Source organism: Thamnophis elegans, chromosome 8 (assembly GCF_009769535.1).
Source record: "Thamnophis elegans isolate rThaEle1 chromosome 8, rThaEle1.pri, whole genome shotgun sequence".
Lineage (NCBI taxonomy): Eukaryota > Metazoa > Chordata > Lepidosauria > Squamata > Colubridae > Thamnophis > Thamnophis elegans.
Window position 1 is genome coordinate 25,333,676 of NC_045548.1, and position 14,613 is coordinate 25,348,288.

At 38.1% G+C, this 14,613-nt stretch overlaps 1 protein-coding gene across 1 annotated transcript in view; it reads right to left on the reverse strand.

Annotated features, from left to right (window-relative positions):
- The window catches only part of PTPRM (protein tyrosine phosphatase receptor type M), a 495,619-nt gene that overhangs the window by 11,057 nt on the left and 469,949 nt on the right, over positions 1–14,613 (reverse strand). The window contains 7 exon segments of the mRNA XM_032222734.1: positions 1,918–2,033; positions 2,035–2,051; positions 4,351–4,524; positions 4,734–4,883; positions 5,290–5,425; positions 6,415–6,568; positions 6,981–7,101. Coding sequence (XP_032078625.1) covers positions 1,918–2,033; positions 2,035–2,051; positions 4,351–4,524; positions 4,734–4,883; positions 5,290–5,425; positions 6,415–6,568; positions 6,981–7,101 — 868 coding nt within the window.

The following is a 14,613-nucleotide window of genomic DNA, read 5'->3' on the forward strand; positions in this document are numbered from 1 at the left end:
GTGATTTTTCAAACCCTACATTCTAGGAATCTACCTAGCCAACTCAAAAAAGGTTTCAGTGTTGTGGCCCACATGGGATACCTTCCTTCAATTTGTACACCAGAGCTACTTTTCCCTGCCAAAGGCTGTAAACAATTATGAGCAAGGAGGGTTTGAAGTAACCAATCACACAAATAAACTGTGTGTTATTTTATGGAATTGTAATGGAAAGATAAAGGACAATCATTTCTTCAGAAGAAGTGTACTCAAACAACAAGGTAATATCTTGTGTATTTTTTTGTAAAAAATATTTGAATGAAATGTGTGTTTTCCCACTTCACCCTATGTACCCTAATTAACATTTTGGAACAGATATTAGTTAGGAAACCAGGTTTAGTTGCCAACAGACAGCAGGCCTCCAAGTTTTAAAAGGTAACAAAGGAAGACCAATGGAAAGTTTAAAAGTTTCTCTGCCTTTGAATATTTAAAACATGGCTGAGAAGTCAAATGCACTTTTAGTAGCAACTAAGCACTTGATCCTACAAGCCGTTCCTTGTTCACTCTGAAAATAACTCAACAACACCCAAGATCTTTTGCCTTTCATGCATTTCCCTGGAGACCAGTGATTGTGGTTGGGTACAAAAATATGCCTGAAATTTATAATTACTTGCAGAAGGGGTGTTACTTGTGAACTTTAAAACAATAATGACAACAATATTTCAAATGTTAAGAAAACTATTTTTCCTTATTTATGATAAATATAGCATACATTAGAGCAGATTCAGCTGTTAATGTTCTCCTCTTTAACCAAAACATTTAATTAAGCAGTACAATAAATAATTTAAGTCAGAAATTTTAGAAAACTGGGCAGTTTTACTTTAGTATGGGCACCCATTTTTCAACTCCAGCAGTATTTGTAAGAGAGTTTCATCTTTCAGTTTCCAGGAACTGACTGACTACTTTTGATGTAGAGTTTGCTGCCACTTCAGCTGGAAAGAGACAGGAAGAACACAGCAAAATAACGCATGTAAGGCTCAAAGGAAGTGTGGTATTTCAGGAAGTCATGCCAGCGCCATTTAGTCCTAAGTGCAGATGGCTATTGAGCAACACTGATGACAAGCCATCATCTATGTCACCCTTTGTCTGGAGACATAATTGTCTCTTTCCCAGTAGCATAAGCTAGTGCATTTTCTTAAACTGACATCCAGCATCCCAGGAAAATGTCTCCATGAGGATATGCAATTAATGGCACTGCTCCTATTAAAGAAAAGGGCTGACAGTCAGCGATCCTCTTTTTTTTTCTGAAAGAAAAGTAATTATAAAGAGCAAGATTTCAGCATCACAAAAATAGATCTTGCATCTATGCGGCACAGTAAATAATGGTTGATTTGGACTAGTAAACCAAGGATTCATATTCCCACTCGAGAATAAAATTTTATAGCTACTCGACTAAGTGCTAGTCTACAAAATATTTCACGACTCCCAATGCCTTTACTGTTGATAGTTGAACTTAAAAGGAAAAGCCATTTATCACTTCATTTTTAGTTCTAAGTTTGGTTGCTATAACTATTGTGATTAGTTGAATCTTTTTTATTTAATCTTGGTGCAAAGCTCTCATGTACTCCTTGATTTATATTGTTAGAACTTGCAAATATTTGCACTTTCAGCTATTAAGAATATTATGTTCTGGGTTTCCCATTTTTCCACAGCTTGATATGGTCTACATAACTGAAGGCCTTTCTGTAATCAGTGAGTTACCATATTGATAACTTTTTGGAGATTTCCAGGACTGTAAACTACACTGGGAAGCTGCAAAAGAACATATTGGAAAGCCACCTTCTATCCTGTTTTATCAAGAGAAGTCCCTTAAAGTTAAACTCAAATTGAAAGAGACATTACATATGAAGAAAGTAATTTTACTAAATTCACGTCTTTGACTTACTTGTGCTGGATCCACATCATTCAGCATCACTATTGATGTGCAATGGTAGTCTAGAACCAGTCTCCAGAAGTCTTTGACAGTATTTGGTAAAGGATGCTGAGTGACTATAAAATGAAGGCTGTTTATAACTCTGAAAAATAAGCAGTATATTTTAATGGAGGATTAAAGTCAGGATTAAAGCTACAGTAAGAAAGTAAATATAAGAAAAAAATGAATATTAATAATATTTTCTTCAAAAAATGATATTCTATATATTATGGAAATAGAAGAAAAAGCTTCTGCTGAACTGGCATGGAGGCACTTACAGCTGTTCAGACTCGGAACAGAATTGCTTTTAAATCCCAGTCTTCCAATGGAACTTGGAGATAGTGAAGTTATACAGATATAGTCTTAAACCTGCACCAGAGGTTCCTGTCCCTGGTGACATGTGTACATTAGCAGAATGCCATAAAACACAAGGGACAAGGAATGGGAAGCAAGACTTATTTTAGGAATAGATAAATGGTAGGTACTAGGGCGATGGGTTAAAAAAAACACCAAGATAGTAACTGTGATCACACTTGCTTCTTTGTAAAATATGTCAATCCATATAAAAAAGGGGCAGTGTTTTAATCGCACTGTTGTGTCTGCCATGTTACTTTGTATGGCCTGAGGTATACTATTTGACAACTCCTGGGTGAAGAGGAAACAGTTATGAAATAAGGCTGACATCTCTAGCCTGGTTTCCTCCAGATGTATACAACAGCTGTGTGTCTTAAGGTCTATGACAATGGTGGGTTGCAGGTGGTACGCCCCGGTATGGGCATACCGGTGCCTGCAGGGAGCACCGGGTACCGTTCCGGTATGGTGCTCCGGAGGGCCCCCTGAGCTCCTTTCCTGTATTTGAATTCTTTGGTGCTTCCGCGCACGCACACGGCGCGTACAGCGCCTGCTTGACGCTCTGCCAAGCAGCTGAAGCGTCGCAGAGGCATCACAGAAGGATGCATGCGCACGCTGTGCATGTGTGCATGTGGCAGACGCTGGGCCCTGTTGCACCATACCGGTTGCACCGGAATCCGGAACCCACCACTGGTCTACGATTGTAGGGCGGCAGGTTGAAGGATTCATTAAAAGTGGCTACTGAAGGCAAGGGCTTTGCTAACTGCAATATATATAATGTACAATATATGTTGGATATTGTAGGCAATGTCAATCACTAGTATAATCACTAATATGATACTCCCACCTTTTGAGCATACAATCTTTCCACGTATCTTTATTATAAATGATGTACCTGCTAACTGTGAAACTAGTATTAGAAAAGATTGCTTTCATAGAATAGTTGAGAATGTCTTTGTTCTTTTCTGAAGTCTGCATTTTGGCATGTCTGTATACATGTGTGACAGCCTTAATTACTGCTGTTCTAAAATGTCAGAGATACTCCACAAATCTCTAAAGAGTGTAAAACATATTTAAGTGTCCTTTTACTTAAGTGATGTAAGTGTATTAAAACTTTCATATCTGCATTTAATGTGGATAGCGGTAAAAGTATCCTTAGCAAATGTTCATTCAGTTAGAAAAGAATCAATTGACTGAAGTAATGGCCCGTGTATTATCTACGCCAGCAGGCTTTTTCCCTCTATTCATTACTATGAAAATGAAAACTAAAATTTTCTCCCTATATTATTATGCTGACTAGCTACCTTAAAATCTCATTTTATATGTGTGCGTGATACTGTATGCATACAAACACACACACACACACACACACACACACACACACAAACTTTGAAATAAGCCCAAACAAGAATGTATATATTTAGACTTAGCTTCATAATGAGCTCCTCTTCACAGTTAATATGCATACATTACATATGAAGCATACTGATTAAATTCAAATTGCATGAATCTGTTTTGTTATTTATTTAGATTTGTTGAATGAACTGAACCACTGGTAGTATGTTTTAAGGACACATCTGCATGGTTCTTGGCAACAATATAAATGCGGTTTGCCATTGCCTCTCAATAGATTTTTTTCTGGCTTCCCTGCTCAGTCTTCTTCTTCATCTTTTGATATTTTCCTGTTCTTTTATCCATGCACTGATGAAGTCTGACTCTATTGAGCTTTTTTGTGATCAGCCCAGGTCAACTAAGTATTGCAACTGGCTAATGTAATATATGAAACTTGATATATGATTCTGACCTGTTAAAAACATTTATGCAATATGAAGTTGGCTGAACTATGATCTTCTCTCAACAAATATTTTCATACCTTAGCAGTTATATAACTTATACTGAACGTATTGGAATGTTTAAGATTTTTAAAGTAAACCCAGAAAGCATATCGAAAGATTTGAGCCCTTTATGTGGTCAAGCTTCTTACAATTTTCCAGGTCCTTTGATATCAGGCAGATACCTCTTTAGCTAAGAAAACCAAGACAAGAGCTTACATCCATCAGTGCAGCATTAATGTAATTACTGCTTTCTCCATCTATTGTGATAAGGAAAGGCAAACATCTGTCTGGAGGAAGAACATCCATACACCGATTCTTCTCATGATTCCGGGGTAAAAGTGCTATGCTGCAATCTTCTACTCGAAGGGTTGGGGTCACCATGTTTAGAGTCTACCAAAATAAGATAAAATGAATTTGACAGAAAGTTACTCAACAATAAATATGTCTTCAGGGTTACATTGATTTCCAGGGAATTAAATTTGAAGAGAATTTATGCTTCATAGAGTAATATAAAAAAATTAAGCTAGCTAAATTTTGCCCTACAATAAAATGTTTGTGCAATATTTGGCTTTTGAAATGTGCTTCAATCATTGACTTACCCTAAATTCTTCTTTGATCTGACTTGAATTGGTTTGAGGATCAAGTTTATTCATTTCATAATAGACTGATCTAACTTGTGAAGCTAGAACCGAGGTATCTCCACATAGACAGGCTTCCAGTATTGCATCATGTATAAATACATACTGTTCCTAGAGAAATAAAAAAAAAATCAGACAGTTGGAATAATGTTCCATAGCCAAATCTAACACACACTCATTCTATCTGGCATAATTCCAACCAAATTTTTAAAACTGTTCAGTCTGTTTTCTTATTACAAGTCTAAGAAAATAAGAATTTTAAATGCCTGAACTTGACGTCCATGACCTAGAGGCAAAAAATGGTAAAACCCAAAATATTGGGTCCAACCACGTCTAGCTTTTTGAGGTTGGCTATATTCTGCTACTTTGTTGAGCATAATATCTAGACAATCAGGGCAAGGAAACTCTCGGAAGTGTTGTAGGACACCTGGCATTTAAATTTCAATATGTGACAAAACAAGAGGCATTTTCATTCTATCCAATACGACAACTGAAAATGAGAGAATGCTTAGAATACCTCTGTTTGCACCATGTTAACTCTTCGAGATCGAAGTTCTCTGACACAGTTGAATATATCTACAACTCCTTCTCTTTCTGCCATGTCTAACATAATGTCAATGACAATAAAACATCCAGTTCTGCCAGCACCTGCACTGTAAACACAAAAGCACAATTATTATTATTTTAACAATAGCAATTCCTTTCACCAAAATGGAAATATTATGTCTTTCTTGAGTGACATTAAAAAAAAAAAAGATCACAAGAGCGCCAGCCACATACTTTAGTGTCCTGGTGAAAGCACCAAGCTAGAAACCAGGAGACTGAAAGTTCTAGTCCTGCCTTAAGCACAAAGCCAGCTTGATGACTTTGGGCCAGCAAATCTAGGAAAAGAAATCCACTGAGAATGAATAAAATCTTCTCAAAAAGTCAATTTTAAAGAGTTTTTAAAATCACCATAGTTGAAGAGAAGACACCCTTTTCTTGGAAAAAAACAACTTTATGTTGCAAAACATTTAACTATCCAACTATCATCTTAACTATCATCTTCTGAAGCTTGTATCTGCCTTATGGAAAATCCCAGTTGGAATTAATAAGGAAATTCCTTTCCAATTGAAATAAGAACAATAAAGTATTCTTCAGGATTACAGTAATATTAAATCTCCTCTCCAGGCCTGGAATGATCCTGTTAATTATCAATGCTGCTTGCTTTTAAAAATCCATCTGTCTAATCCTAAAATGTATTTAACCACACATTTGTTTGGTTAACAGTGTTGCATTGTTATATTGGGCATGCACCTTTTATGAATGGTGGCTCAAATAAGTAGCTGGTGTGCCAATGACTGTGAAATGCCATCCTGGACAAATATATTCCAGAAGCTTTTGGAAGGACTCTGTAACATTTAAATTGGGTCTAAATCTAATCATATTTTTCAATCTGTTGCAGTTGAGGAAGATACATTCATAAAACAATATTATACATCATTATTTCCTGTTCATGAATGGTATTTCATAAACTGTAACAATTAAAATATGACATACAAATTAATTGCACCCAGATAGCTCCAGCTGTACTAAATTTAAAAAGGATAAAAAGTGACCAACACCTTTCTCAAGTAAAGAAGCCAAAACAGGTCCTACTAACCTGCAGTGTACAACTAGTGGGCCGGCATTAGGTGGGCTTTTCGATTTGACCTGCCGGACGAATCCGAGAAGACCCGTAGCATGGTATGGTACACCATGATCTGGCCAGCCAGTGAAGTGGAACTGTCTGATTTCTCTGATTTCATGGGCGCTCTCTGTTATTTGGTTACAAGAGAAAAAAAAGAAAAAGGAAAAGCAGCAATAGTGAGCATTTTCAAATGACATAGAAAGAACATGCTCCATTTACCCCTTTTTTAAAATTTGAGGACTTTTGGAGTTTACCCCAATCTTCTACCTTATTTACTACCAGAAAAGAGATTGGCATGATGAGGAATAACAACAGGCCCAAGATAAAATACACATTGCTTTCTCTGTCATTGCTTTGTCATTTTGATTATGTAAAGCACCCAGAATCTGGAACTGGACATTCTTTAAATCAGTGCAACAAAGAAATAGGCCAATCAGTTAAAGACAGTCAGCCCTTAGCCAGAAACAATTTTTGAACAAGAATTTAACTTAAAGGTGTTTTAATTTTAACAAGACCATGACTAGACACATTGAAAAAACTCACCTTTTCTACTGCAAATGTTCGAATCACATATTCAGCGAGAAGCTCTGTCTCTATTAAGGTAACTTTAATGTCTTTATATATCTCAGTGTCATCTGGCCAGTATTTACAGCACTTGACCTTTCAGAAATACAAAAGAAAATCAAGGCTTGTTATTTTTCAGTTTGAAGCATTCCTTTAAGCTTTTTGTATTGATTTGCGCTACACAGGCTAATGAGACATAAAACAATCACACTGTCTACATAAGGAATGGACCATAATATTGAAAAAAAATGCATCTTCTTCCAACAAAAATTCTGGGAGTTGAAGACAGGAGTTGGTTTTTTTTCAAAACGGGGGAAAATGTGTACATGTGCATGCACACACAAAGACCTTTCTGTTTGTGCAGTCTGTTTCTTTCAACACTATCACTACTGAAAAAAATATGGCAGTATTGGTCCCAATTGGATTAGCAGGCGAGAAAGTTGAGCCTGTAGTGCAGTGTTTCTCAATCTTGGCAGCTTTAAGAATTCCCCAGCCGGGGAGTTTGAAGTCCACACATCTTAAAGTTGCCAAGGTTGAAAAACACTGCTGTACTGTATTGAATTTTGCTGGTGTGCACTTTTGTCTTTGATCATTTCTCTTCTCAAATGCACCTGAGGAGTCATGTGATTGTCTGATGAAAAGTCCCAAAATCATTACTTCTGATCATATTTGTCTACTTTGGGCATTTTATTGTGAATTTTGTAACATTTCCTAAAACTCCCTTTGAAAGAATTTCACACAATTCTGCTGTCAGAAAGCCAAAATCACAAGGAACACATGTGGAGGCTCACTGTTTCTCTGCTGTATGTCTGCTTGAAAATCAAGACCTGAAATCGCAATCTTGATTTAAGGTTTCATAGTGGTTTCTCTCTCGTTGACAATATGTTTTCCCCTGCTTTGCTCAGAAGAAGTTACACTTCCCATTACCATCAGATTGGTGCAAAATCTATTGGTGACCCAATTTATTATGGTCTATCTCTTCCATAGGTAAAGTCTGATTAATACCAGTTTATTCAAGACCCATATAAAAAAAGGAAACAGCTGCATGAGAGGGATTCAGTCTAACTTTAGCACAATTGCTTTGAGATGACTGCTTGCTAATTTCCATTGTGTTTTAACAATGTTAAAAATGGCTAAATTCCTCACAGAACTGTGACTTCCCTGTGTGTGTGTGTATATATGTGTGTACACATACTGTAGTGCACTGTGGAATTCCATCCTCCCCCCCCCATGTAATGACGAGGTTAGCCAGTGGCTGGCCATTGGCAGATAAACAGAAGAAAGCAGGAGGTAATTAGTTCTTCCTTATACAAAGGAACAATAGATCGTTTTAAGAAAAATGATCTGCAAAGCACTTGCTACTTTTGCAATGTCTTTACTTTTGTAGGTGCAACTAATCTTGGGTGGTAATTATGAAAGCGAAAGTCCAATACTAGAATGTAAATAAATTATTAATGCAAATGTTCGTATTTCAAGGAGCATGGAACACCTTTATGTGATCTATGTGGCAAATCATACTGTATTAGACACTTCATTCAAATTTCCTGCATATTGTCCATATGTGCAAAATGATGGAGCAGCTTTTACATAGGTATATGTCACTATCTTTGCATATTTTACACATAAGAAAATGGCAGATGAGATATTATGCATGCACAGAAGCATACAGCATACAGTACAGATTCAGTCCACTGCATCTGAAGTCTGTAAAATCAAGATCTGTTAAATTGAAGGTTTATTGTGATAAATTAGTGGAAGAGACTTGAATGCTTAACAGGTTTGCGAGATTACAAAATTGGATGGAACAGTTAACAAGTAAACCTTAGAAGAAATTCAAAAAGGTCTTAATAGGTTAAAGAAATGGGCTGAAAATAAACAACAAAATTTAATTGGAGACAAACAGGTGGTGTTTTTTTTTCCTGAAACAGAAATGAAAATGTACAGACACAGAATGGTAAATATGTGGTTTGGTAAGAGTATTTATTTAAAAAGATATAAAGATAAAAACTCCAAATCAGGCTTAACTTTGGTGACACATACTGTTACCCTTGTTGGCAGTGACAAGGAAGAGATTCCCCCCCCCCCCCAGAATATCTTTCTACTTCCCATGGATCTGCAGTTCATATGAGCCATCACAGTGCTCAACAGGTTCAATCCTGCTCCGAAAGTTATTGTCTAATTGATTGTTTAAAACTCCCCAACTTTCTAGTAGAGTAGTTCAACAATAGAAACCATTATCAAAAAGGTATGTGGGTTCCTGTTTGTTACAAGCAGAGTAATTCCCCCTGCCTGGAGCAGTGTGTGGTGTGTGTCTGTGTGTGTGTGTGTGTGTGTATGTGTGTGTATGTATGTATGTATATATATATGTGTGTGTGTGTGTGTATGTGTACACACACACACACACATATACTGCTCCAGGCAGGGGACAGGAACACACATACTTTTTGGATAATGGTTTCTGCAGTCTATATATAGACTGCAGTTAGGGCTATCTCTAAGGTTGGTGCTACATCTGCTTCACCACAAATCCGATTGATGTACGGATTTATTTGGATAGCCCCAATAGTTTTGGATCAGATTGGGCATAGGAAGACAGCTGCCTTTGGTGTGCCTTCTAATTTATTTCTTATTTACAGTGATCGGCAGTGTCTTTCCAGACTTTCAGATGAAAGTCTCCCCTGTGCTCTTCAAGGGATTAATAACGGGGTCATCTACATGCAAAGCAGATGCTCTGCCACTGATTTAGTTGTTTCTCCCTCTTGTCATTATGTTATAGGAAGAGCTATTGCTCAATGGTAGAATGTAGAGAGACTTGTAAAAAGGTCCCTAAAACATGTCTGATGGAGAAAGGCTTGGGAGAAAAAGGATTTAGTTACTTACTCAGGCTTACAGGCCATTTTTTATTGCAAACAACATTAAGTACTTGTTGTGGCATCAGAGAAGATTGGTGAGCAGGAAATGATGTGGACCCTTTTTCCTCGTTGCATATATAAGGGCAGGAAGGGTTACTTAGCCAGCAGAGGCAGCATGCGTAATTAAAGAAAATTTGTATTGATGAATTAATTCCTCGGCATGCATGCTTAGAAGTTACTTAGCAAGCTTTGTAAATTGCACCATTCTGCTGTAAATCGCTCTCACCTTTGAGCCTTTTATGTGTATTCCTACTTGTAACAATTAAGAGAAAAAGTACAGCAGCAGTTCCGTGATCTGACACCTCCAGAGACGAGAAGGAGCAGCAGCAGCTGCAGTAGAAAAGGTGTTTCCCATAAAAATATTTTTACCAAAGGATCAAATGATTCCCAAGTTACTGACAAAATGTCATCAATCCATCCTCAGGTGTTGTACTGCTAGAGATGATGCCTTATTTAACATTCCCCTGAAACTAGATCCTCTATCTGTGATCAAGTCTATGATAAGATCTATGATGATCAAGCCATCTCCAAGTTTTATTGTTTATATTACTGTCTCTTAAAAAGGGTATAAAAAGCTGCTGAAAGTTTGAATCTTGGTGCAGAACTAAAGTCCTCAGAAAAAAAAGGTGCTTTGCAATTAGGCTCTAGCACTGGGAGTTCTCAGCGAGAGGAGAGATACAGTTTGGAATATTTTTTTTATTTCTTGGTAATCTCTTAATATTTATTCACTAAAATCTTTTAAATATTTTGCCTGGTTTAAGCTATTATCTCTGGATACTGAAGAATTCACAGTATTATCTCTGACCTAACCACCAGGTGGCAACACAATGCTGTACAGAGTTACAATATAGTAAACAAGGAAGATATAAACAATAAGCAATAACATAAAGCAACTAAGGGATGCCTTCCTGTTCATCGCACTGAGAAATAGCATTTTTAGTAAAAAAATCTCTGTTGGGTGGGAACCTACCATTCTCACACTTCCTGAAGGTTTTGTGAAATACAAGGTCTCGGTGGCTTTTCTAAGTATTAAGCTGATTGCTGTGATCTCGCCCTTGGTGGAATACTGTTTCAAAGAAAAGGGGTACTGCTAAACAGGCACATTCTTCAAGGGGAGGAACTTGAGGAGTGCCCTCCCTATTGGATTTTTTTTTTTTCACAGGCAGAAGCCACTAGGAGAAGCAGTAGATATCCAAGTCCTAAGTCATTTTTGAAGTGACAAGAAGCACCCTGAATTTTATTGCAAGTCACTTGTAACTAGCACAGCTCTTGGATAAATGGTATTGCCTGAATGGAGAGATGCCCTTAATTTCTTGAGCAGCTGCTACTTTCTGGACCAATTGTGGCTTCTGGGTGGCCTTCAAAGGTAACTTTATGTAGAGCGAGTTGCAAGAGTCGCAATGAAAAGTGATGAAGATGTTAAGTGACTGTGAGCAGGGTCTCTTCATCGAGAAACACTTGTATTTAGTGCCAAGATTCAAGTTGTGTAAAGACCTTCTTAGCCATAGCTGCCATTGATCCTCAAGCAGGAACCTAAGTAGCCCCAATTATGAACAGTTTAAGCGAGGGAGAATGGATTTGTCCAGAATCAAAGATGGAGTATTATTGATATCGATTGGTTTTTGAACCCATGGCCATTCAGTTTTGTGGAAATTAACTTTCCCATCCATACTCACAGCCTCTGAGCACAGAGGATAGCACTTCTGTCTCCTGCTTGACCCAAAACTGAGATATACAAGTAGATATAATTGGCATCCTCATGACTCCTAGTTTGTGCTGATGGAATCTCTTCAAGTGACTTCATGCAGAATTATAAGGGTAATAGCATTCACTTTGCAACGGAAGGCCTTAGGTTTGATCTATTTGCTCCCATCCCCAAAGAAATCTTTGAAGAATGTACTACTGCAAATGCAAACCCTGGAGGGTATCCAGAAGGCTATCCTGATCAATGGTATTGAAGGCAGCTCAGAAATCAAGTAGGGCCTGGATAGTTGAATTCTCCTCTCCACCCCATTCTTACTATAGTAATCTACAAAGACAACAGATCAAAACAACCCCTTTCCCCCAAGGTACATTGGGGGGAGGGGCAGACAAGATGTCCACTACCTCTTGTTTAAGTGGACCAGATTCAGATGTATAATACATAAAGACATTATACAAATTAGATTTTAATTTTGAATTTCCTGGGATTTTTCAGATCTAATTTGCACATTTAATTTACCTTACATAAATTGGACCATCATATTGCTTGACGAAAGGGGGTAAAGAGAAACTGATTTCCCCACCCTTTATGGCCTCAGTAGCCTCCACAATTTCCTGAAAATGAACTTCTAGAAGGTTATCAGACTCTGATAAATAGGATTCAGTAGTTTGTTGCTAACTGGGAAGAAGTACCACAGGCACAGATGTTATCTTCCAAATTTATACTATATTTCTAGAGGTCAATACACTTTCCACTTGATTTATGGCTCTTTGCCACAGAGAAGCAGGTTCAATAAGAGGACCAGGCCATGATTGATGCTTCCACTGAACTATATAGCTATGTGAATCTGATAATCTACTCCTTCTATCTAACTGGTCCTACTCTTTCAGCCTTATAAAAAAATAAAAAGTAGTGTTTATATCAACAGTCTTAAGGGTATACCAACCATAGCTTTTAAAATCTTGCAGATATCAGAATATTTGCGGGGCCACCTCTTCCCAATGGTATCTGCCTGTCACACATGTTCTAGTCTGATGGGACACTTAGGGTTCCTCCTTTGAAACATAATCCTTCATGATGGGAATCAGAAGATGTGCCTTTTCTGTTGCAATGCTGACCCTCTGGAATGATATTCTCTCTACCGTTGGACCTGATCCTGTTGCTTTCAGGATGGCACTAAAAACTGTTTTCTGGGTACTGGAACTTGGTCTCCCATTAATGTTGGATTTTAATTGGGATTTTTCATCTAGTTTTTTTCTTTATTGCACATTAGCCAGAGACACAATAAGTGGGATGGCCATTTGCTGTAAATCATTTAAATCTATATAAATAAAAATGTAATGGTTGTTTGTACAAAATCGCTAATCTCCGAAAATTCTTCACCAATTGCTTTGAAATTTTGACACAACATTGCATTCAAATATGCGAATGTTTTAAAATACGTATACATAGAGGTCACACCTGTGACAGGTAAAAACATGATTTTTTTGTAAAAACATGCTTTTTTGAAAACCAGCGCCATCGGATGTAAAAGCAACACGCGCTATACTAAATATTTCATGATTCCATTTCAATGTTTCCATTGCATTGTTATATTGAATTTTCATAGATTTTGATTTATTTTCATTTTGATTTAATTATTTTGTGTGACATTGCGTTGGAATTGAGCTGTGTCATTTACCATAGCGTTCATTTAGTGAGTATAGTATATTCGGAACAGTTCGGCCTCTGTCCAGCTTCGTCCCGACAGTCCCTTTATATGTGTGGCTGGGCTGCGGCCGCACCCTTTCCCCTCCTCCTCTGACAAGTTTCGGCCATTTCCGCCAAGGGGAGCCGAAGCCCTTCAGCTCCCCCTCCCTCTCTCCCTCCTGCCGGGCCTTTGCTGTCTGCGGCGGGGCACCACCTGCGCCATCCTTCAGCTGCCTCCTCCTGCCCTTAAGCCAGCTTACCCCCGGCCAGCCCAGCGGAGCTCCAGAGGAGGCGGAGTGTCTCCTCAGCCTGGCCCGCCGCGCGCACTCTCCACCCCCCCCAGCAAACCAGCTACGGCCTCGCCAAGGCGACTCCGATGGGACGGCGGCAGCGGTGTCAACCTGAGGTGCAGTGGGGCTGGGGCGGCCCCTGGGTGCCCCATGAGGCAGCACTTCTCCTCCTCCGAGATCCTGGACATCTCACTCTCCCGGGCCACTGACTTGGGGGAGCCTGAGCGCATCCTCCTCCGAGATGCTCAACAACTCCATGAGGCCGACAGCCCTGGCGCCGTCTCCCCCAACCATCCTCGCCCGGCTCAGCAGCCCCGAGTCCTGACCAATGGCAGCACCCACCCGCCGCCCCAGTATGCCCAGACTGGGCCACAGCAACGCGTGGCCGGGTACAGCTAGTATACAAATAAATGAATAAAATAATTGTAATGCAATATTTACATTTTATGTACAACTTCAGCACATCTACATTTTGATATATAAATGTTAGCAAAATATTGATTTACTGTTGTCATTGAAGTGTTGGGAAAGATTTTCATTTCCATTTATATCTACAGGTAAGATGAATAAGGAAAATGATATTAAATCTGGTTAAGAGTTTGGCACCAATATGTATAAAACATTGCTAATGTTACTTAATTCAAATTTGAACAATATATGGCATTAGTTGATAAAGAAATTTAGGATTCAGAAATATGTATTACTTTAGAGAACTACACTCATTTACTGAAATAAATACTTGCTAGTCACTTAATCTTAAAACTGATCTTCAAGACACTTTTGATGTAAGATAACATTATATATTATACCCAGTATTATGAAGATGTTGGAAATTTAAATGATAAATAATGGACATGGCAAAAGGAATGTAATGTATGATACGAGGGGGATAAGACAAACAAAGATTGGAAGATTATAATCATTGGTAATATTCTAAAACAGCATTTCTCAAGTTATCGTCCTGATGTTCTGGAATACATAGCTCATAGTTATCTTTTTTTCTACAGCTTTTATA